At 39.1% G+C, this 23,751-nt stretch overlaps 4 protein-coding genes across 12 annotated transcripts; 3 read left to right on the top strand and 1 right to left on the bottom strand.

Moving 5' to 3' along the window:
* Window positions 1–887: 887 nt before the first annotated feature.
* LOC135639994 (uncharacterized) lies at window positions 888–2,342 on the top strand. The gene has a single exon (XM_065154063.1). It carries the CDS (start codon window positions 1,437–1,439, stop codon window positions 2,121–2,123), a length of 687 nt encoding a protein of 228 aa, XP_065010135.1. The 5' UTR covers window positions 888–1,436; the 3' UTR covers window positions 2,124–2,342.
* Window positions 2,343–5,310: 2,968 nt separating this feature from the next.
* On the top strand, window positions 5,311–10,536 carry LOC135640377 (uncharacterized protein At5g41620-like). The gene is made up of 3 exons (XM_065154739.1): window positions 5,311–7,336; window positions 7,433–7,555; window positions 8,874–10,536. Exons 1-3 carry the CDS (start codon window positions 6,881–6,883, stop codon window positions 10,281–10,283), a joined length of 1,989 nt encoding a protein of 662 aa, XP_065010811.1. The 5' UTR covers window positions 5,311–6,880; the 3' UTR covers window positions 10,284–10,536.
* An 817-nt stretch (window positions 10,537–11,353) lies between these two features.
* LOC135582488 (probable magnesium transporter NIPA8) lies at window positions 11,354–18,666 on the bottom strand. 9 transcript variants are annotated; one of them, XM_065154751.1, is made up of 15 exons: window positions 18,351–18,666; window positions 18,141–18,194; window positions 14,925–15,177; window positions 14,683–14,770; window positions 14,519–14,580; window positions 13,876–13,961; window positions 13,712–13,785; window positions 13,531–13,633; window positions 13,247–13,372; window positions 13,044–13,143; window positions 12,805–12,924; window positions 12,618–12,708; window positions 12,476–12,539; window positions 11,816–11,915; window positions 11,354–11,726 (listed from the first exon to the last, which is right to left on the bottom strand). In XM_065154751.1, the coding sequence occupies exons 3-15, from the start codon at window positions 15,015–15,017 to the stop codon at window positions 11,505–11,507; spliced, it is 1,329 nt and encodes a 442-aa protein (XP_065010823.1). In that variant the 5' UTR covers window positions 15,018–15,177; window positions 18,141–18,194; window positions 18,351–18,666; the 3' UTR covers window positions 11,354–11,504. The 9 variants fall into 9 exon arrangements, with proteins under 9 accessions (XP_065010823.1, XP_065010826.1, XP_065010820.1 ...); XM_065154754.1 differs by having other exon boundaries at window positions 14,925–15,113; XM_065154748.1 differs by lacking the exon at window positions 18,141–18,194.
* Window positions 18,667–18,942: 276 nt separating this feature from the next.
* Window positions 18,943–23,616, top strand: LOC103987275 (multiple organellar RNA editing factor 8, chloroplastic/mitochondrial). Its single transcript, XM_009405530.3, has 4 exons — window positions 18,943–19,400; window positions 20,244–20,341; window positions 20,427–20,492; window positions 22,514–23,616. Exons 1-4 carry the CDS (start codon window positions 19,021–19,023, stop codon window positions 23,350–23,352), a joined length of 1,383 nt encoding a protein of 460 aa, XP_009403805.2. The 5' UTR covers window positions 18,943–19,020; the 3' UTR covers window positions 23,353–23,616.
* The last annotated feature ends 135 nt before the right edge of the window (window positions 23,617–23,751 follow it).

The following is a 23,751-nucleotide window of genomic DNA, read 5'->3' as shown; positions in this document are numbered from 1 at the left end:
GGAGTTGGATCTTGCACGGTTACCCATAGCCATTCCTTCACATGCAACCTTGGGGTGATGTGTGCGTGTGTGTGTGTGAGAGAGAGAGAGAGAGAGAGAGGAATCATGCATCCAAAACGAGACACAGTCTGCCTTTGAAGATTTGAACCGTGTGGTGTGGGTGATTGAATAAGAGACTGCGTCTCGGCTTCTTCGTCGCATCTCCTTTTGTTTGTTTACGAAGGGGGTTGGATAAGGCGTCTCGTTTGTGTCTCACTCTATGTTGGGGTACTCCAAACTTTCTCGAGATGCACAGTGGTCAAACACACCCATATTTGAATGTGAGAGTGAGTCAAAATTAAGTAGACGTAAATCCAGGTTGAGTTGAATCAATGGTGAGAAATGCACCATCCAGAATGCAATATATTGGATCCATGATCGTTACCATTATTATATGTATAAAAGAAATCTATTGCATGCGTGGATTGGACAAGCTGAATCGGGTTATTTTTTATTGGACTAACAAATATTATTTGCGTTGAATGCTCAAGATTAAACACGTGGATTAGTAAAATTTATTTATATATTTTTAAATTAAAAATATTATAATATCAAATGATGTATATGATGATACTTATCACTTTTTAATAACTTACTAATCCATTCGACTTTCTCAAAAAAGATGATTAATAGAATTTATTACCATCAAGTTTCAAATTATGAATTATAAAAATTAAACAAGCCATACTACCACTTTGAAGGTTATGATAATTGATGCAATTAAATAAGAATTATGAGTGCTTCCACAACATTTTGTTCATGATTACTGCTAGTAATCAAGCCACAACAATTCTACTTCTTTTTCTTCGGATGCATTTTGGCCCACTATTCCTCCTCCTTCATTCGGCTAGAGAGAGAGAGAGAGAGAGGTCTCCCATGTGGAAGACCACAGCAACCAACCAGAGAGGCGTCGGAGAACTCGGTCAAAGAGACAAACCTGTCACCAATCCATGACCAGAGATGCTAAAAATAAAGAATACTGTACTCAAGCAAAAAAGAAGAGAGAGAGAGAGAGAGAGAGAGAAAGTAAGGGAAAGCTGTTCCTAGATCTCACGCTTCACTCACCTCCCATGCCCACAAAGAAAGAGATGCCAAAAGCTCATCATATGCTAGTGTGCCATCACCACCACAGGAGTACAGCCTTCACCTTTTGTTTGAATCCAGTACTGGTTGCACTCTGACCATCCATTCTATAAACACTCCTCTCCTACGATCTCCTCCTCCTCCTCCTCTGCCGTCCACTTCTCTCTGAAATGCTTCTCTTGTGTGCTCTTTGTTCTAAACAAGAGTACGAAGAGACTGCTGCTTCTTTCTGTGTGTTTGTGTGTGTCTGGTTGTGTTAACGCGTCATACAGAGCCGGGCGTGCATGAAGAGAAAGATCGTACAAGTACAGTAGATGGGGTTGAAGTCCCTCAGTCTGCAGGTGATCCCGTGGTGCTTCCACTTGGTGGGCGCGACGTGGCGGCCGGCGGCCGCCAGGCGAACTAACCCGGCCCCGCCGTCGCAAGCGGGGGCGGGTGTCCGGCTCATCGGCTGCGACGGACGGGTCAGGGTGTACCACCGGCCGGTGGCGGCCGCGGAGCTCATGAGGGAGCATCCCTCCCACCTCGTCTGCCGCTCCGACGCCTTCTTCATCGGACAGAAGGTCCCGCCGCTGGCGGCCGGCGACCAGCTCCAGCCGGGCCAGTCCTACTTCCTCCTCCCCTCCCACTTCTTCCGCTCCGTCCTCTCCTTCGTCACCCTCGCCACCTCCCTCGTCACCCCCACCGCCGGCGGCGCCAGAAAGAGCGCCCTCAGGCCGTTCGACATCCACAAGACGGCCACCGGGACGCTTCAGATAAGGGTCTCCGATGAGTTCCTAATCGAGGGAGTCCGAGAGGAAGAGAGCTGTACTGTTATCAGCAGAGTCGTGACCACAGAGGCATTGGAGAAGGAGTACAAGCTGTTGATGAGGTGCAAGTCCAAGCAGTGGAGGCCGAAGCTGGAGACCATAACGGAGTCGGAGAGGAGGAGTAGAGGGGTGGGACTATTTGGTGTCTTCAAGAGCAGGAGGAAGAAGAAGAACAAGAACGGGAGCCAATGAATTTGGTATCACATGCAGCTCCATTAAACTCTTCAGCATTTGTAGAAAGCAAGACAGAAAAGTAGTCGCAGGAACAGATGGACTGCTCTCTTCCTTCTTCTTGTCACTGCTCCAAGTCTTCACCTCTTTTACTTTGCTTCTCCTTTTGATCCAAAAGTTTTGTCTCGTACAGTGTAAAGATGACTGTATTCTTATTGGGTATTAGGATATAAATAATTTAAATCTCTTGTTTATGGCATGCGTTAGCTTTTTACTGATTATTATTGAGATCAATCAATGACAGATTTATATGTCTGACTTCAACTTAATCCTTCAGCACCTCTAACTGTGTGGTAGATCCTGGATTAGATTCCTTTCAGTGATTGAGAACCATGGCTCAACTCATGCTCTTTCTTTCAGTGTCAGAAGCGCCCAGTTCATGAGTTCTGACACTTGCAACACAGGCATCACATCAGCTTGATGTATTTGGTCAGCCGGGTGGAGGAGATGTCAGCCCACAGCTCACTCACCGAAGCCACCGCTGCCATTGCTCCTTGGCGAGAGCAGAGCAGTCGCCATGACGTACTCATTTGAACACTGGAAACGACAAAATAAAGGTCAAACTCCTGTGGTGAACTGATGGGTCATTCATTCCTCTTGCTCTTGGCATTGTTTCGCAAGCTCAGCGTAATTAAGTTGAGCTAAAACATCAGAAAAGCTCAGACTAAGGGAATTCTATAGTGTTCTGAAACTTCTCATTGGTATATATTTATTATGTTGGCCTAATCTAAGTGTTTTCCTCGAAAGCTTTGATGAATCCAAACTGTCTATTGATCATCAAAGACGCAAGAACAGACTTAATTTGGTGATTTGGTTTGGGTTTATGGACCCTTTGTACTCACTCCATCACGAGTGACCAAGGACACTTTTAATCTTGAATGTAGCCCATAGTTTTAACGGAGCTCTTAATATGAGGTCAATGAGGGATGGATAGAGAAGGATCAGAACACTACACAAGATATTTAGATGCTAAGAATTGTTTTAATACATGTTAATTATTTTACATTTTCTATCCAATTAAAATATGATTAATTATATATTATTTTTATAATTAATTAGTTTTAGTATTCTAGTTTTTATATTTTAAAAATTATATTAGAATCCATATACTTATTGAAGGTGAAACATTTAATCTCGTTTTTTCTTGTATCGTCAATTTTACTATTTTAAAATATTATAACTGAACATATGCTGATTCTATCTTATTTTAATTTAGCATTGAACATGTATGATATTTTTATCAATAAAATTGACGATGTGAGAAAAATAAGTTTAAATATTTTATTTTTATAAATATAAATATCTCAATATATCTTTCAAAAGTTTAAGGGTTATAACTAGGGAGATAATATATAATTAGTCTATCAAAATGTAACTTATGTAGTGTGAGGTTTGACACTTATCACTTATGATCATATAATTATAAATGATCACACCATTGATAAAGGTAAAAAGGCATCAAACTTGTGGATCCATCTATCATTAAAAACATATGAACAACATCATAATGCATGATTAAAAGCATAATGACTATATTGCAAGAGTATCTATCATAATTTTTATCAAAAATCCTATTTTATGTCTAGAAATGAAATTGAAGATGGTGGTGGAAACTGATTTGTAATGAGAATCATATTCTAATTTTTACAATAACTTCAAAAATCTCAGCAGAGAAATTATTATTGTCTATTACACATCTTTTTCTCAAACAGGCATCATTGCATCCTTAAGAGCTATCATATCAGTGAAACATATTGAGTTAGAAAAGAAAATACAAATCTACCTACTTGACTTGGTGTAAGTCTGGTCTGAATCATGAACATTATTAATAATTTAAATATATCTCAATCAAATGGTAATTGATTTAAGTTAATTAAGATTTATGTCATGAAGGCATATTATAATTACTCCCTCCCCTCCACTTCTAATAAATCCTAATGGATTCTTAAGGAAAATGGAGAAGATAGAGGCAGACAGTTACAAAACATCTGCACTCTCACTCATTGTCTTCTTCTTCTTTTGATCCAATAGCCTTTAGTATTTCATAGCACCAATGATTCAAATCTCTCTTGGTGAAAAGAAAAAACAACACACATGACTGACCGGATGTTCTTTGGCACATCACAAAGTCAGAGTTCATTTTGTATGGACTTTGTTTTGTTTCCATGAGCTCGGCGACAACAATGACAGAGCATATGTCAAAAGCGAAGGCTTTAGAAACCAACAAACATGTCGGTCACTCATGTCAGATTCCATCCAGCAGAGTTGTCTCAGGAAGTCGTCAAGAAATTGAATTGCTACACTTTGTCCAGTTTCTTGTACTTACCTCAATGAGTAAAACTACTATGTATTCAGCTTCAGAACCACCGAGTAATGATTGAGCAAACGCTGTAGCAAGAAAAGATTGGTGTTTCCACGAGATTATATTCTGATATTGAGGATATGATGATATGATGCTACGATATATACAGCAAGATAAAAGCTGGAATCGTGTCTTCTATTTTCCACAGCTTTGATGAGTGATCGTTGCAGTAAAGGCCCTGACACCGAATCCATCATCTTTGCATGTATTCTGGATCGTGTTCATGGCAAATGGGTGCGAGTTGCAGAAATAAATGAGCTTTTACTTCCGAAATATTTCTTGACATCATGATCACACTCCATGGCCAAAGCAAAAGAATCGATCGGTGCGTGTACACTGTACTGGTCCCTATCTTGTTTGTGATAAGCTAACAATGACTGCACAGTGTGAAGTGGGGTTAGGAGGGCGTGGGAATGCCTCCTCGGTGCAGCCCCCAATGGCCACTGCCCTACTGCCCATCACCACCAAGCAAAAGGTGTTCTCCCCCAAAGCCATCAGCTGATGGCATTTTGTGCCATGTCGTCGCATGATCGGTAGAGGCCCTGCTTGACATTACACTCATACATCTCATCCTTGTTATGCTAAAACACAACAGGTTCGGTCGCCGAAAACGGAATGTTTTGGATCTACACAACAATGAAAATATCATATTAGTTTGGCTCTCATATCTAATCCTCCACTCTTCGGCGGCCATGTGCTTCGATGGAATTCTGACTCAGAGCTTGAGGCTAGTCTAGTCGTAATGAACACGAACAGGAAATATATTCCCAATCTTTATTTTCAGTTTGTTCTTGCCAAATGATCGGTGCTTTGTGCCGGAAGACAAAGTCGCAAGCATTTAGTTGAACTGATGCTTTATGATAAGGCAACGCAATGTTCCTTCACAGTCAAAGTTCTTTCTCGGGGAAACAAATTTTAAGTCGTGGTGAAGCTTCCAAGCTGATGACGGACGCTTCTCTTTGTGCCTAAGCTGATGACAAAGATGCAGTTTTGACGAATAAAGTGGCGTTAGACTTGTATGATCAAAAGGCCTAAATGAATGAACAGTAGCAAATCGACATCATGTTCTTCCTAACCCACATCTTTGTGCCAAGTTGACGATAGTAGTGGAGTCTTCACTAAAAAGTAGGATTGGAATTGTGTGATCATGGCGCTTAAAAGAATGGATTAGATGTTTGCCTTCTCTGCAGATGCATTTCCCCTCCTGCCCACATCTCTGAGCACCGAGATTGACAGAAGCTGTGCCGTAAGGTGATCGAGATGTCATTTTGGCAATATGAAGATCACAAGCGAAACAGAGAGCTTCTGAACTAAAGATTCCAGAGAAACAGCGGACCAGTTCTGGAATTCCACGAGCAGCTCGATGGCGCCGGGACAGCTGGCGATGGCATAGAAAAATTGGATTTTTACGGCGAATCGAAGGTTGGCGAGAGGTTCGAGGATGGGAATCGGCCCCCACTCGTGTGCTCTCTTGCTCTCCCGGCCTCTCTGCCTTTCCCTTTCATGAATCGTCTTTAAGAAGCGTTCTCCACCTCCCCTGTCATCGTCCGCTGTGCTGTAGCCGAAGAAGGAAACAAAAGGCGACCCCTGGAAAGAAAGGAATCGGGGGAGATATGGGAATGTCGGTTCCCGTGTCTCTTTGATGCGAATCGTAGGTTTCCCGATCTAAATAAAGATGCCATCTTTGATTGTTCTCTAGGTTTTTGGAGGAGCTGGAGACCCCCCTTCTCCGTCCATTGCGCTGTGTGATCTTTGAAATCGTTTAGCATTTATAGTTCCTTTTATCATTCGTTCAAGAAGATATAGAAATCCCTCTACAAGGAAATAAAGTTGGGCTCTTCACCGTTGAAGTGAGATCTTCTCCTTGTTTTTAGTTAGAGCAATCTAGGGTTTCAGCACGCATCCAGGTTCTGGGGAACAATTTAACCCCAAGCCTCAATCTTTAGCATCTTCATTGCAGGTCTGTTCACTGCTCATGATTCTATTTTGCGATTTTTTGGAAGGTTAAAAGAATCCATTTTCCACCACTGAAATCTATGAATAATTGGTGGGGCTTTACTATTCACTTTGCTTCTCTCCATTTCCACCCACTGAAGTCTCTGAGTTCTTTTGTTGGATTGCCTTAGTGGTTGTGTAGTTCCATTTCTGATATGCCATACTTTTGGTGAGACATATCATTTTGTCGAGTTGATTGCCTTGCCTTGACAAGTCCCAACTCTATCCTCTTCCTCTTCGTTTCTTTTGCCGTAAAGCACTTTGGTGTTCTGAATTTTGATCTCTTCTCAATTAGGAGATTGTAAGGAACTTGAGTTTTTTGGGTGTGTTTTCTGGGAGGAGTAGAGAAGCCAACTGCAGAATGCCGAGGCATGATTCAGGTGTGAATGAACTCCTGGAAGGACATGGCGGTATCCAAAAGCGATTCTCTTCTTCACCTTCATCGACATCTTATATGTCGAAGAATTACCGCTTTAAGAGAACAGTTTTGGTTGGGAAGAGGAAAGGATCAACCACGCCAGTTCCCTTGTGGAGAATGAATGCTAGATCACCATGCTCGGCTGCAAGCTTTTCTGAAACATCTCTGCACCAGCCATCCAAAGGCGGTGCCAAAGAATCCCAAATATCAGTATCAGCTCGGAAGCTAGCCAATGCTCTTTGGGAACTGAACCATACACCTTCACCAGAAATTATCAGGGATCGACATGAGAGAAAATTGCCAATGGATATCATGAGAAAAGACAGGACATCTGGGTCTTTCGGGGCTGGTTCTCTGTCTTATCATTTATCCAACCAATTACACAGCCCTATCTCAGAAGTGAGTATATGAATCCTCCATTTTTGTGTCAGCTTATAGGTAGTTATCTTTATCCATCCTTTTGTTGATCTCCACAATTTGCTGGTTATCTTGCAGCTATGTAATCGACCTCGATCAAGTAGTCACAGGAAGATGTTGCCACCGGTTCATCAGAAGTTTCACTGTAAGGAGCACAATCATGTAATTTCCGATTTGCTGAGCAAGGTCGACTTAATGGAGGTAACAGCTCTTATCAGTGCCTTTTCTTATCGAGAGAAATCTGTAGCAATCGGTTGTTTCTGTCTGGTTCTGTTGATTGTTAGCACTACTATTTTTCTTGTGATTGCTAAACAACCTATAGGACAATATGCATGTAATATTTATTATGTACTTTGATGTTTGAGACATACTGACTTTTGCTTTTATCCAGAAATTGAATAATCTCATTTCACATCAATCTACTTTTGTTTCTTCAAATGATTTCCGAAGACCGAAAAGTAATATTATTATCTTCTATTAAAATGTAACATAGGTAACAAAAATCTTGGTATTGAAGCTAAACACACTAAAATTGGTAAGCCGCTGACTTGTAAGCCTTTTTGGGGGAGCAGATTGGTACTCCATGAAAGTAAGAAGAATTCAAGGAACCATATTTTGAAGGCTCTATTGATCTGCCAATGCCAAGATTTTAGGACCAAAACTGCATTCTGTGTTCCTAAAAGACATCGAGAACTATTCCTCCCATCCATTTTTCATCGCAACTGTCACTACAAGTTGACATCTCATGTATAGGTGACCAGGCCTCGAATATGAAGTGTTTGCTAAGCTGCTGTATGCACAGTTTCTGCACAACTTGGTAATCAGAAACTAATTTTCTTAGACATGTAGATGGGTATACTATTTGGATGTGTAAAAGCTTTTACTTGATAATGGTGACAAAATATGATGCTTATTAGTTTAGTCTAAGCCATATAATGGATTAGTAAAATAATTAATGGATCGGTGTAGTATAATATTATCTCTCAAACTCTATTGTTGAATTCTAGTCAAGGAGAATATAGACAAAAAGAAGTATTGCCGTAAAGATCTGTAAGGGTGTTTAGTCTGAGTCAAATCAGTAGATGATCTGTAATGGATTGGGAAAATAATTAATCGATCGGTGTAATGTAATCTTATCTCTCAAAATATTGTTGAGTTTCTAGCCAAGGAAAATATAGAAAAAAGAAGTATTGCCATAAAACGTAAAATGCCACTTGGCTGGTGGGCAAATTCACATATATTGTTGTTGTTTAAGCTTATTTTACCGAAGAGCAACCTTTCAATAAATTAACACAGAAAACAGCATAACATCTAGAAGGAATAAATGTTGAAGATAACACATCCCCACAAGTTACAAGTCCATGAAAAAGAAAAAAAAAGAGAACTATTTATAATGATTTTATTGTCTTCTTGAGTAACTCGTCTCTAAAATACACTTGAAAACATTATTCTTTTTACAACTCTCTTTTCCTCCTTTTGCCCCAATTCCAATTAATTGGCATGTTGTCATGTATTGCAGTCTGAAGCATGTTTTCAAGGCCTGGTTCCAAGAAGCTCACATGGAGGAAGAAAGAATTATTTGAAGGAGTTGCAAAATGGCTTGGTGACATCAAAAGAGCTTTTAAAAATATTGGTCCATTTCTGTGGAATAGGAAAGCAGCAACCATCTGCAGTTTCTCTTGCTACAGCCCTTTACTGTCAGCTCGATCGGGCCCTTGTGCAGGTTAATCAGGTTATCCAAGAAAAAAGATCTGATCACACTGGAATTAGATACATCATGAAGCAGTTAGTGGAAGAAAAGGAAGCTTGGCAGAACAAGAAACGGGAAGGAACAAAAGCTTCTCTTCGATCCATGATTGAGGAGCTTGAGACAGAAAGAAAATTGAGAAGGAGAGCTGAGAGAATCAGTAAGAAACTCGAAGTCGAGTTGTCCCAATTGAAGAATTCACTGGTGGATGCAGGTAAAGAGCTCGAGAACGAAAGGAGAACAAGAGAAATAATTGAACAAGTTTGTAGTGAAATGATAAGGGGAATTGGTGAGGACAAGGCTGAAGTAGAAGAACTGAAGAGAGAATCTGCCAAGGTACGAGAAGAGCTGGAGAAGGAGAGAGAAATGCTCCAGCTTGCTGATGAATGGCGCGAGGAAAGAGTTCAGATGAAGCTATCTGAAGCCAAATGCCAATTTGAGGAGAAAAATGCAGCTGTTGACCAACTGAGGCACGAGCTCGAAGCATTTCTAGCAGCTAAAAGAACAGAAGTTGTAAGTACACAACAGAGTGTCGCTGATGGCCAGGACAGTGATCGCCAAATGCAAGTGGTTCATCCAAGCAGAAGCAGCAAGTTGACTAATCTAACTGTGGATGGAAGAGACACCAGTGGAGAAAAGGATCAAGAAGAGAACGATGGGACAGACTCAGAAGATAGTGATTTGCATTCAATTGAACTCAATATTAACAATGGCTACAGTTGGAGCCATGCCTCTGGAGCGACCGAAGATGAAAGGAAAGTAGCTTTAGCTAAAGAACATGTATCCTGTGGTGAATTTTCTTCCGACAGAGATATGACCAACGGAAACTTTGCAAGGAACTTCCAGCATATGGATGACAATTTGGATGGAGGAAGACCAGTTGGCGACAGCAGTCTCATAGATGAGGCCCAGATGCTGGACCAAATTGGGGATCGATACATATCAGCAGAAGAATTGAGAGATCAAACTTCAGCAGGTTCTAGAATTTTTCTTCCCCATGGGCTATTGAACTCAACAAGACAATGCATCAGACAACAAGCTTCACACAGCATAGGCGACCAGGCTTGTGTAGGATCAAAAGTTGCTGAGGTGGTGAAAGCAATTAGGGAGAGTGAATCAAAGGCAAGTTTGGTGAGGAAGAACAAGATTCGCTCCCAGTTGCAGATGGCTACCATTCAATAGTCTTTTCCGACGAAGATTTTCTTTTTCAATGTCAATTCCATCAAGAACAACAGCATCACAGATATGAGAATTTTCTTTTTCCAAGTCAAGTCCATCAAGAACAACAGCATCACAGATGTGAGAATTTACTTTGTATATCTGAACTGTGGGGTGTAATGGTAAGGCAAGCATGAATGCAGCTATCTTGTATCGAACTTGAAGTTGGACTTTCCCATTGTATTGATCAAATGATTACTTTCTAAATTGCCCCTTATGCACCATTGTGGAGCAGAGGATTGCGTTGTTGTGATGCTTAGCAGAATGAACGCTTTTTTCACCTGGATCTTGTGGCAGATAACCTTTCATTAGGAACTTGAAGGCACAGTTTGTAATATCTTATTTTTAATTCCAGAAATATCATATATGTGCGGCTCGAATAGAATGTCATAATTTACTTATGATATGACCAACAATGCAATGGAAAAGTAAGTAAATTTAAAACATATTTAATTTGCTAAACAAAATGATATGATCTCTCCTATGTACACATTCGTGTGTGTGTGTTTATATATATATATATATATATATATATATATATATATATACATATATATATATATACATACATATATATATATATACATACATATATATATATATACATACATATATATATATATATATGTATATATACATACATACATACATACATATATATACATATATATATACATATATGTATGTATACATACATATATACATAAAAAAAAAAAAGTCCGAACTCAACATGGCGTATGAGACTCGCGTCAGTTTTGGGTCTAGGGAGGATCAAAAGGGGCTTTTTGATAAAAGCTAACGGAGATCTCAAGAAAAATCATTCCCAACTACAACACTTTAATGCTTTTGCAATATAAAAGGAAGCCAATTTCTAAAAACGGCCAGGAATGTAATATTTAAAACAAGCACTCGAATCAATGACTCACGAGTGTGAATGGATGGTGTCGATGGTGCCACAGTGAAGTTTAATCTACTGATCACATGATAGGTGTGCAACTCAGAAGAGTCTTTTAACTCCCACAAAATCAACATACTTGGATGCCAAATACCAAGACAACTCATGAAGCACGGAACTCAAAACGTTACATATTTGACATTTGACGGGAGAAGATTAATATATCTATACATTTGTGCCATATGGAAATAATGAAAAGAATAATCATCCTTCCGACCGTACCGACAAAATTAAGACAGCAATGATCTGCTTGCCTGAATTTCCACATCATCATCGCTGTTATCATCTATTGAAGGGCTGCTCCATCTACTGTTTCTCAGAGGAATGAATTTTGTTCGATCGAAGGTTGTCTCTCTGAAACCTGTTGTCCTTGAAGAAACCATAGGCATTACGAGTACCGAAGATGCACTTATTGACTCCTCGCCAAGACCCAGCGAGAGAGAACCAGCAGCCTGCAAGGGTAATATTAGAAAAATGATATCAGCCCATCTTACCAAAGGAAAAAAGAATATATATACCCCCGTGTAAAAAATCAAAGTACCTTTGCCTTCAACAGGATAATCTTTGCCTTGCTAAGCGCTGCTTGTGCAAATGAACCCACATCATTTATTTCAGGTTCTTCCGTTGGCAGCTTGGCAAGCCTGCAGTTTGGATAATAATCATTATATCAGCTAGACTGACTTCAATACACATCATCATTAATTGGTAGCTTAAAAAGGCAACCATCTTAACATAGAAAACATGTGACCGGCACGAGACAAATCCAACATGTATTAACATACTTGAGATTGTGCAAATAAGAACAATAGAGGAGTCATTGCATATTGCATACCCTTCAACCTATGTGTAATTTTGTGTATGCCAAATTAAATTCTATATATCATGAATTCCCCTGTGACATTGACAAGCTCCTACATATACTCGTCTTTAAAATATTACATGCACAAAATTTTGAAAAGAATAGCTATTGATGAAGTTTCTTAAATTTAGAGGGTTGTCTATGATATTTCAAATGGTGTTCATGAAAGTTTGTCAACTTCAGCGTATCTATGATGTTTAGAACTTTAGAATAGTACCTATGCTATGAGATTATAACTACATGAAAAGACACCAACCAAATTTTGCTGAAAATAGATTCTTAACTACTACATTGATCATCAATTCTATGAGAAGCAACCATTCAGAGAGAATGGCAAGGTACCTGTTCATATTAGTCGGAAGGCTTTGAGCTGCAGAAGGAAAAGAAGGCTCCTTTGTGTCACTTCCTAAAAGTTGTTGGCAAAGTTAGCATGATTTAGCTAACAGCAAGGATGAATAAATAGAAACTATTAATAAGCTGGTACCTTTAGATTCATCAGGTGCTAACAAAGAAATGCCAATAAATACAAATGCCATCCCCACTATAAACATTGTTATCCTTAATATGTTGAATACCTATTAAAGCAGTTAAAGTTAGTTTCATCTAACAAAAGCAATATATATATATATATATACACACACACACACACACACACACACACAAAGGCTCACTTGATATTCTTGGAAATATATAAATCCTGTGCAGATGGAGAAGAAGGTCCATGCAATCTGAAACATGGGGACGATAAGGATTGCATCAAAAAGAGACAGTCCTTCATTCAATCTTGCCATCTGAAATTTAAGAAAAAGAATCAGATGTCTCCGAGGAAGGCAATTAAAAGATACAGCACACCTAGGAACAATAATTGAACCAATCATACAGTTCAGCTTTAGCTTATTGACATCATTACCCAAAATCCTGCTGTGCTAAAGAACAACAACAGCATACAATATGTAAACCAGCTGTGGAACTGATATACGCTACTCATGGTTAGTCTTAGCATGTTGGACCTGAAAGCCAATGCAATAAAGAGACAAAAAAAATGTCAGAAGAATGTGACAACACATACTGAAAAATCTACAGCTGAAATCTTTCTTTAAGATCCCAACTTACAAGGATTTTGCAAACAACACTGAGAAGGATCCCACAGCACCAGAAACAGTGGCATAGGAGAATGGGAGCAGTGTGCACCAATAGAGACTGTCATGATTAGAAACTGCAAGATATGCTTCTCCTCTCCTGTCAGTTATAAAAGTCAGGAATTGAGATAACCATGATTTGCTGCCAAAAAGTGAGACAATGGTGACTATAAACCAAAAAAAGGCTGACTTTTAACAGCAAAAGGTAAACTGGATTTGACATGCTAACAATTTTGAAAACTAGAGGTGTCAGATCACCTGTAAATATATTGATTGATGATGACCACCAATAATAAGGTGAAGCAATAGAGTAGAAAAACTAAGCTGGAGTATTTTGCTATCAGTTCCTCTGGTGTGTACACTGAGACAAAAAAAGAAATTATTATTTATTGAAGCAATGAATATTCCTTCCCTTCATACTAGGATCAATGTGGTTTACCAGGTGACTGGTGATTTCCAAACGATACCAGAAAGATGTTGCCAAAAACAATAAATGTTGTCGCTACCATGACTCTGCAAGACAAGTCGGTATATGAAATCATATTTATGAATAAAGTATAATAGTCCCATTATGAAAATAATGCCATTTCTGAAATGACATACTTGACCGATACAGTCTTACTTAGCACAAAGTAAGCAAATGCAATATTAGAAACAAATTGAATTGACCCCAAAGCTGCGAGAAGTGACTGCACACACAGAAAAAAGAATAACCTATTAGCAAAATCACCAAATAAATGGTTTGTAATTATTATTCAACCTTAAAGAAGAACAAGCTGAATTTTCTCAACAGGATGGCTATCCACAATTGCCTTACAAACCTAATTTTAAATGCATTAGGCAGATAATCATTACCAAGCCAATTAAGACTGTGTACTAATGCCACAACTCAATTGTGAAAGCCAATATGCCACACATAGCTTGTGCACTTAAAAAACAAAGAAAATAAGTACTAAAGAGAAATAAATCCAGCAATAAGATTTATGTACAAATTTGCACACCAAATCCATCAGGTCAACACAAATATCTACATTCCAAGACTATCATAGTTGAACAAATATCAATCAAAAGCACAGTGTGCATCACATCCATGAGATAGTAAGACAATAATTCCACAGAATTTTCTTGCTAACGCCAAATTTGAGTAATAAAAACCCCTGAAAGGCATATAAACACATGGCAAACTTTTTATACAGGATGATAAATTACATCAAAAGACCCATAAAGCCAGAGTATGTGACTTGACCTGTGCAGCATATGCAAAGGAAACGAAGTTAAGGCAGTTCCCAAAAGCAAATAAAAGAAGACCTGCATTAGAAGGTACATCAATCAAGCATCTTAAAGATATTTATCAAGATAGACACTAACTGTGAGCAAAAAAGAGTCAGAATATTACACAATAAACATTACCAATTCTCCACGTCTGGAAATGTATGATTGATTTCACATTAAGTTTGCTATTGGTTCCATCACGGCTAAGCATAGAGTGCCTCTCTCGCTGCAAACAAAGAGACAGATACCATAGGAAAAACATTGACATGTAGGTATGAAGATTCAATATTTAAAGTAGTCAACAAATGAATCTTCCTTGACTAGCAACTAGCTGTGCCAGGAAATGAAAGGTAGGTCAAAGAAGGCACATAGAGAATTACCTGATCATGACCCAATTTTAGAAGATTAGTCCCAAAATTTATAGCAATACTTCCAATTATGTTGATAAATGCTCCGATAACCCACTCGCCCATGGATCAATGATGATGAAGAGACCTTGTAAAGTATAAAATCCAGTTCCTTACTTTGTTCGTAGTTGACCATTGCAGGTCATTGATGCAGTCTTAGGGCTTCAGGAAGCCAGCAAGAATCTTATTAACCGGTGGTTAAAGCCCACTGAATTTCATGCAGAAACTACAGGAAGTACAAATGATTGAAGTCCTTAAAAACATGCAATTTTTGAAGGTAATATCAGCAACTAGTTTCCACAAATTAAACCCTTCAAAGGAACATTTAAGATAATAATTAAAAGGCTCAATTAGATTATTAGACTAGCTCAATGATTAATGACAAAGACCTTCAGTGATTGGGAAAAACAAATAATGTAAAAAAAGAACAGTAAATTATGGCTGCACCAATATTTTAAATAAAGATTCTTGCTTGGAGACATTATGTTGCACTGGGTTTAATATCTTAACAAATTTTAGCAATCATATATCCAAATTTACCTAAACAATTTTAGACAAAATTAACTAATTCAGATTATGATATTAACAATTCAGTTCCAAATTGGGTTTTCGGGGCAAAGTGAAGGCATTGTATATAACTCATCCAAAGATGAAGTTACAGGTAAAAAAATTACAAAAGTTGATCAGATTTAGATATAGTGAAATCATATTTAATGTTCTATAGTTGCAACTGTACACACTAGAACCTATAATAGTAGTTGAATTAGGTAGAATCTTTCTTTTTAAGTTTTACACAAGTAACAAAAAAGGGGATGACGTAGTGCAAGGTTCCCACAATGTGGAGTCTGGGGTGGTTTAGCATAAGTTGGAAAAAGTAGTGCATATCCTCCATATTTCAACAACTAAATAAAAATAAGACATCTTTAGTTTAGGAACACATTGCTAGGTCTCAAATCTCACAGATCATTCATGTAGACAAAGTTGAGATGTTTCCTTTGCTATCAAGGAAACATAATATTACCTTTTCCATGCAATGATAACTTCAGAGAGAAAGCAGCATTAAAGAGTGATAACTCTTAAGTTTGCCACTCCCATCAAAATCACGTGGCATCTTTTAAATTCTCTTCTTGTTAAATAACAATTACCCTCCAATTTAATTAAGAAACTCAACTTGTAAACTAAATTTGAAACTTCAAAGATGATCTCTCAGATAAAAAACTTGGGCTTCATTCAAAATTGTGTTTGCACCTTCCTGGCTATGATCCAATTAAAATACTTCCACATTGTGCCTCAATGTAAATTTGACAAGAAACATCAAATTGGTCAATTAAGGGGCTTCCGAAAGAGGTACTTAAGGCAGAAAGGGTCAGAGAACTCTGCAAACAAAGGACATGAACCACCATTCCCCTTTCCATCGGTGCATGCACACGCAATAGTTGTTCCTCTATATCTCAAAAGTCTAACAGCTTATGAAGTATGTTTCCAGTCATCTTTCCCTTGGCTTAACAATATTGTTATATCCTGCATCATATTTGTTTAGTTCACAGACAAAGTAAAAGCTTTCTGTTGAATAATTAGTAGTATGTGAAATGCAACTATTGATAATGCTGTCTTGAACAAGCCCACTATCATCACCATAATATGGCAAACAATGTATATGATTGTCATTCAATTACTAGTATCTCAGATATGCTTTTAGTTCTTGGCAAATACATTCAATTGGATTATCTCAAATCTTGAACATTGATTTAAGCCTTAGTGTTCAAAAAGCTATCATCTGACCATACATGTAGATGCAATCATATGAATTTCTTGCATAAGTTATATATGGAACTACATAAGTGTGGTCCATATATGCAGCTACATGCAGCACATGCATTATATGGTACCCTAACTGCTGACATTTCTTTCTATAATATTGATTCTTCTATCTGTAAACATGCACAATATAATAAGAGGATGCCATTTCACATCAAACTAATGTATACAATGTATGTCATCAAGGCCAAGTTATCCCTCAGCTCATACATAACGTAAACAAGATAAAAGGGAGGTATTAATAATTAAAATTTTTCACTTGTAACATCCAGTAAATTTGTTCATCACATATCCGAAGTTTCAAAGAAGTGGACACAACAAAATTGCTGATATCAAAACTAAATGATGCATGTTACATTGAAATGGCGTACAGCCATGTAGGGATTCAATGAGGAGACTACAAGAAGATGACAGAAAAAGGTGGCCTTGCCTTTTTTTTGGATCCTTGAAAAGGCAAAAAAAGTTGTTTTAATATCCTTTACCCATTCTTCATATTCAACATTAGGCACATTAAACAAGATATACCATTTAATGTTTTCATTAGTTCACAATCATGAGTCGCAGCTCCAAGTACTTGAATCACTCCAAAGTGAAGTCTCTTTCCTTGCATCATGGAGATCTCACATTCACAATCTCATGCTTTCTTCTCAGAAGTATCTTCCATGAGCAGATCCTTACAATGATTTCTTCTATTTTAATTACACATTCTAATTTCTCAATGCATTATCAATTTGCACTTCCAAATCCAGTGACACGATAGGTTACCTTGTCCATCTAAAACAAATAATCATCCTCCAAGAACTCATGTAGGCTCCTTTTCAAGTTAATACCCTAATGCTCCTGCTTATGTTGCTCTTCCATTGCTACCTATCGTCATTTATGAGTGTAGATTGTAGACACATTATGGAGTGCGTTCCTAGTTAGTATCCACAAACAAATATACACACTGCCATGACACCTCTCTTATTACTCAATTCACCTTAAGAAAGTGATTACGTGGTTTCTGTTAAAAAATTTCTCTAGGCATGGATAATCCAATTATCTTGGACATTAATCTTAGCTGTGCTCCAAGATCTCTCTTTTCGCCTCCCTGTTCCCTAAACTAATTTTCCTTTACACTTCGGCAGGACATTTGTCATGTCCAACCTTAATTCACATCATGAACTGCTAGAGTTAATAATTGATGATCATTTAGAGGACAAGAAACCCCAGCGCGAATCTGAATCCTAGAGTACATAATCTCCAATGACAAACACATGGGAGATAGCGTCACGAAATCCGCATGCGTTGAAGGTCAGCAGAAGGGAAAAATATTTGGCCTAAGATCTTTAACAGAATCTGTATAAAAAATGGGAAAAATGGCCTATGAACCTTATTCTCTGCTGTGTATGCTTTCAGCTCAAGATACGATAGCTAGCGCCAGATCTGATTACAACGAAATGATCAATCAGGAAAAACTTTAGGTACACCTCAAGAAACAATGCAAGAACGATGAGATCGAAACCCTAGCATGCTAACGATTAAAAAGAACAAGCAGACGAGCGATCGCATCGGATCTGCAGAGGCCAACGGGCGTTTTACCTCGTAGGAGGGCCGCCGAACCGGGACCCAAGAAGAATCGATCCGGGACGAATACGAGAAAAAGAAGAAGAAAGAACCCTGTAGAAATTTCTCTCGAGAGGTCGGAGGAGGAGAAGAGAGGCAGAAGAGGGGGAGGAAGCTGCGGTCGTCGCCGATGGAGATGGGAGGGGGTAGGATCTGTGAGATGCGTGCGCGACTCACCGACCGCTTCTCCCGCCGTCCTCAGCCGTCAAAACCAGGACAAACACCCAACGAAGGGAAAGAAATTGTTCGCCAAAATTACCCGACGATGTGCGCCAACAACATCTGTCGTAACTCGAGTCGTCGACAACATCGTCTAACAATTAATTTGGTAGTTAACATTAGAGGTCGGGAAGAAACACTCTTTCCTTACCCGATTCCTACCCGTGGAGCCACCTTGCTTTCTATTGGAAGTGTACAAAGATGAAAAGAAAAGGAAGGGATAGACAATTTGCTGTAAGGGCCCATCACAAAGGCCATACATGAACTATATTGGCCCAAAAGGCTCAGTGGATCCTGCGCCCTTTTAGCCGGCTCATTATGGCACGTATATAGCACTTGATCGCCGTTAAAATCCCATGGTGCCTCTGTTTCGTTTCTTCCGTTCACGCTCTAGCCGACATTTCTAGGGTTTAATCTCCGGGACGTGATGGCGGGGCGAACATTGATCGCGAAGCTGCACTCCATTTCCCTCTCCTCCCGGGTTATCTCGCTCCCTCTTGCCCGACCGTCCCCTCTACTCCGCTTCCGCCCCCTCCTGGCCGCCGCCGCCGCCTTCGACTACCCACTGCTTCGCCTCAGCTCAACCTGTGGCGCCGCTGGGCTTCGGTGCTTCTCCACCCGGCCGACTACGTCTTCTCTCAATGACCCGTCGCCGAACTGGAGCAACCGCCCTCCTAAAGAGACTATCCTTCTCGATGGTTGTGACTTCGAGCATTGGCTTGTTGTCATGGAACCCCCCGATCCGGCCCTCACCCGCGACGAAATCATCGATAGCTACATCAAGACCCTGGCCGAGGTCCTCGGCAGGTGATATGTTCTTTTCCTGTTTTCCTCCTTTAAATCTTATATGGTCTAACAGAAAAGGTTTACTGGTTGGATTTTTGAAGCACTAGGCGCTGGGAATTAAACAGAAAAAGGAGGTTAAATTACCTGTAGCGCTGGAAAGATAAAATCTTGGGATTACTTTTTATTTGCTTTGTAACCTACTATCAGATTATTGGAGTTATTTGAGGTTTACACTGTTCATGTGACGGTAATTTGGAACAAAAAGGTTTTCTCTTTAGCTCCATTATCTTTTCATGTAAGGTTCTAGATTAATAGCTGGAGTTGTTAGAATGGATGAAAAATTATTAAGAATTTTATAAACTCCATGTGCTACCCATTTGTGTTGCTATCACGGGGGTCTTATTGTAGCTTTAGCTTATACTGCCATAAATGATGATTAATTAACCAATATCTTCACTGGTTCTGGACTTTTCTGTGAGCTCTAGAAGTTTCTTTCTTCAGGTTGCATAGGCTTTATCCTGTGTAATCTGTTACCATCTTGTACCTCATTTATGATGTTTCAGGTGATTTAAAATGAAGTAGATAACAACAGCATAAATTATAAAGTGATTGCTGTCAGAACTTTTGTATTTTTTAATCTTGTCTTTGATCTAAATTTATGTGAATTCACATATTGTTCGCCATTTGGGTGTTCCTATGTGACATTTCGAATAATGTTCTTTTTTTTCCAAGTTATGCATCAAAGGCCTTCTAGCTGGATTATAAAAGCATTGTTTCACTATTTGCTGCTGTATGTTTCAGTTGCCTTTACATTTGATTGTGTTTGCATCTTCTCTCTGCACTTCAATTAACATCATGTTGCAGTGAAGAAGAAGCGAGGATGTCAATTTATTCAGTGTCGACAAAGCATTACTTTGCCTTTGGGTGTAAAGTCTCTGAGGAGATCTCGTATAAGATAAAGCGTATGCCTGTTTCACTCAGTTTTTATTTAGACTCCTTTAAAGATATGTTTCTTCTTTTTCTCATTATTTCCTACTCATAATGCAGCTCTGTCAAAGGTCCGTTGGGTTCTGCCCGATTCATATTTGGATGTTAAGAACAAAGATTATGGAGGTAAAACAAAAAAATGTCTTCCCCTTTTCTCTTCTCTTCTTTTCTTTTAAGAAGTAAAAGATAAAAAAATTATTGTGGTTGAGGTAAGGGAAAGAAAAAAAAAAAACATTCTCTCCCCTCTTTTCTCAGTTCTTTTTAAAGAACTTAAAGATAAAAAAAAACAGCATTTTGTCCTTTATACACGACTAGCCTGTGATCTCAGTTTGTTACTATTATTATTGGGTAATTGCTTCTCATTTTCCTTTTTTCTTATTCTGCAATCCAAGACATTGTATTTTTAACTTGCACTTGCAGCATTTAGGCATAGATGAGCATACGAGACAAGTGATAGCGATAAGGAGGTGATGAGATAGTACAGTCATTGCAGCTTTATCTGCATGCTGTGTACATTGTGGTCAAAAGGTTTATAAAATTTGCAACTGTTCATGGTTTACATTGAACTTTGGGACTGAATTGGATCAGTCTGCCTGGATCATTGGATTAGAATTAATCAGAGATCAGCCCACTATGTGTCAAAATGGATATAACTTCATTTGTGTTGGTTGAGATTCATTTGAATGCATCAAATCCATTGAAATGGAACTAGCCTAGGATTTGCTTCCATTGGCCTGGGTTTGGATGTCATCGGTTGGGGCCAATGGGATTGATACACGATTAGGAACAACTAATCCTAACCAATCGGTTTAAAAATGATTGCCTTATCCCTAAATGGTGGGAGGGTTCATGTAGGCCAATACTTGAACCAGGATTGCTTCTCTTCTGTAAAACATGAAGATTTTTTTTGTTTGCCTTAGGCTAATCTTTTGATATCCTGATTAAGAGTTCCTTTAGTTAAAGACCTTTGCCTTCAGCCTTTCTTAAAGAAATTAAATCAAAGTTCATTGTTATGCACCTCTGTGCAATGAATTTAGAGACTTCTGATGGCAAAAAAAAAAGGGTTTCATGGAGTGATGCTCTTTCCTGAGGCTTTTTCATGCTTCAGTTATGAAGAAAACTTATGGTCAGTTCCATTTTTAGCTAAATTCTTCAGATCCTAAACATGGTACCATATTCAGCTTGGTCTGCAGTGTGAAGTTTATGCCAGAATCAAGAAGGAGACAACTTGAAACTGCAATATGGAAAATAAAAATTATTTTTGTTTGTGACATGGAGACCGAAAGTTTTTGGAAAACTTGAAAGTAAACATGAAAAGAATAAGAAAAGAGAATATGGAGATGGTTCAGAGCAATCCACATAACATAGAAGCAAGTACAGGCTTCAGTTCATCATTTTCAGTGAAGGATGGTATGTAGGTCTATTGCAAGTTTTACATAATTGATGGTTGTTAGTAATGATTGTGTTTGGTCCTCATGAGAAACTCATCTCATGAAATAGAGAAGCTATATATGAGCAACATGGATATGTCATTCATAGGACAAAGCATGAAACATATGGAGTATAGGTTTTGTCAATATGGTTTTCTTTTGTTTCTTTCTTTGCGGTATGCAATATTGATAAACTTCTTGTACTTCCTTTTGAAGTCAACTGGGTCCCGTCTCTGTTAGGGTTTGCAGTACTTAGAAATTAATAGGTTTCCATGTGTAAATGAAGATGGCATTTATTAATTTTGGACAAGAAAGTAGGGGATGAGCACACATGTAGACTTAACTAATCTGGCTTTTTATCATATATAAATTTGGGCTCATATCTTATCCTCCCATGAAAATGAAAACTTATTCAATGTGTCCTTACACAAAGGAATGTTGTCGGATTTGTGCGGTTGACGCTTTGCAAGATGCTACTCTGGATGCTTAGTGCTTTTCAGATTGTCAGGCTTGGTCTTCATTGGATCGCTTGGCATTCCCTACCTCCTTTGGATGTTGGATATTGTTACTTGCATCATTAACAGAGTATGATGAATGACTTGATTAGTTCTTTTTTGTTCATCTTTTTTTTTTTTTGCTATTACTTTAACATGCAAATTCTGAAGCAAAATTCACCACATAAGATAAAGAAACAGAATATCTTTTCTGCCTTTGCAGGAGAACCATTCATAGATGGTAAAGCTGTTCCTTATGACCCTAAATACCATGAAGAATGGGTTAGGAATAATGCACGTGCACAAGAGAGGTCGAGGCGGAATGACAGGCCTCGCAATTTTGATCGGTCGAGAAATTTTGAGAGAAGAAGGGAAAACATGCAGAACTTCCAGAATAGAGAAGCACCACCAGTGCCAAACCAGGAGTTCCGGAATCGTGATGCACAGAGTGCCATGCCACCAAATGTTCAAAATCCGATGCCTCCAAGAGATGTTTCTGCAGTGCCTACCCGTGATTTCAATGCCATGCCACCTAATGCACCAAACTACCAGAATCAAATACCTAACAGGAGCAGCGGCTATGGGCCACCAAATGCTGGACCTAGCTATCAAGGAACTGGTCAAGGCTATCCAGAAGGTCCGGGTTATCAAGGTGGTGGTCAAGGATACCAGGGTGGTAACCCTGGAGGCAATATGCCAGGTGGTCCTGGTTATCAAGCAGGACGGCCTGGTTATCAGGGAAGCGGTCCTGGTGGTTATCAAGGAGGTGGCCCTGGTTATCAGGGAGGCAATCCACCTCATCAAGGTGGCTTCTCTGGCTCCCCGTCAGGCAGCCCTGGTTACCAGGGAGGCAATCCACCTTATCAAGGTGGCTTCTCTGGCTCCCCGTCAGGCAACCCTGGTTATCAGGGAGGCAATCCACCTTATCAAGGTGGCTTCTCTGGCTCCCCATCAGGCAGCACTGGTTATCAAGGAGGTGCCCGCAACTACGAGCAAGGAGGACCTGGGTATCAAGGGGGTCCTCCTCATCAAGGAAGAGACTTGCCTGGAAGAGATCAATAGGCAGCATCCTTGGATATTCTGTACAAAACTGATATAAGGTGCTACAGTTTCTGCTTCTGTTGTAAGACATGCGGGGTGCACTCTTTGGAGACTCGATCTTTATCTTGATCTGTAATGTTGTTGCTTAGGCTTGCTTATAGGTTGTCCCTTAGTTTCTAGAGCATGAATCCAATAATATATGAAGTACGGAAGTGTCATCTAGTGCTTCTAGTTGTAGTGAACTCTTGTTTCGTTATGCTGAATTTGGTTGTTATATTCATGAAACTGCTGAAACTTGTTTCAGTGTTTTAGGTGTACAGTTTTCTCAGCGCACGACAAACTGCTGAATCTTTTTCGTTCTCTAGCCCGAACAAGGCCCATTGTTGCCGTTAGAGGAAACCACGCCCAATGTTAATGATA

Source organism: Musa acuminata, chromosome BXJ3-6 (assembly GCF_036884655.1).
Source record: "Musa acuminata AAA Group cultivar baxijiao chromosome BXJ3-6, Cavendish_Baxijiao_AAA, whole genome shotgun sequence".
Classification (NCBI taxonomy): Eukaryota; Viridiplantae; Streptophyta; class Magnoliopsida; order Zingiberales; family Musaceae; genus Musa; species Musa acuminata.
This window is presented reverse-complemented; position numbering and strand designations above follow the sequence as displayed.

Coding starts and splice junctions, on each gene's coding strand:
- LOC135639994 (XM_065154063.1), top strand. CDS start 1,437: ATGGGGTTGAAGTCCCTCAGTCTGCAGGTGATCCCGTGGTGCTTCCAC.
- LOC135640377 (XM_065154739.1), top strand. CDS start 6,881: ATGCCGAGGCATGATTCAGGTGTGAATGAACTCCTGGAAGGACATGGC. Junction 7,337..7,432: donor TACACAGCCCTATCTCAGAA/GTGAGTATATGA, acceptor GTTATCTTGCAG/CTATGTAATCGACCTCGATC. Junction 7,556..8,873: donor GCAAGGTCGACTTAATGGAG/GTAACAGCTCTT, acceptor CATGTATTGCAG/TCTGAAGCATGTTTTCAAGG.
- LOC135582488 (XM_065154751.1), bottom strand. CDS start 15,017: ATGGGCGAGTGGGTTATCGGAGCATTTATCAACATAATTGGAAGTATT. Junction 13,634..13,711: donor TGGAAATCACCAGTCACCTG/GTAAACCACATT, acceptor TTTTTGTCTCAG/TGTACACACCAGAGGAACTG. Junction 13,144..13,246: donor GTGTTGTTTGCAAAATCCTT/GTAAGTTGGGAT, acceptor ATTGGCTTTCAG/GTCCAACATGCTAAGACTAA.
- LOC103987275 (XM_009405530.3), top strand. CDS start 19,021: ATGGCGGGGCGAACATTGATCGCGAAGCTGCACTCCATTTCCCTCTCC. Junction 19,401..20,243: donor CTGGCCGAGGTCCTCGGCAG/GTGATATGTTCT, acceptor ATCATGTTGCAG/TGAAGAAGAAGCGAGGATGT. Junction 20,342..20,426: donor GATCTCGTATAAGATAAAGC/GTATGCCTGTTT, acceptor CTCATAATGCAG/CTCTGTCAAAGGTCCGTTGG.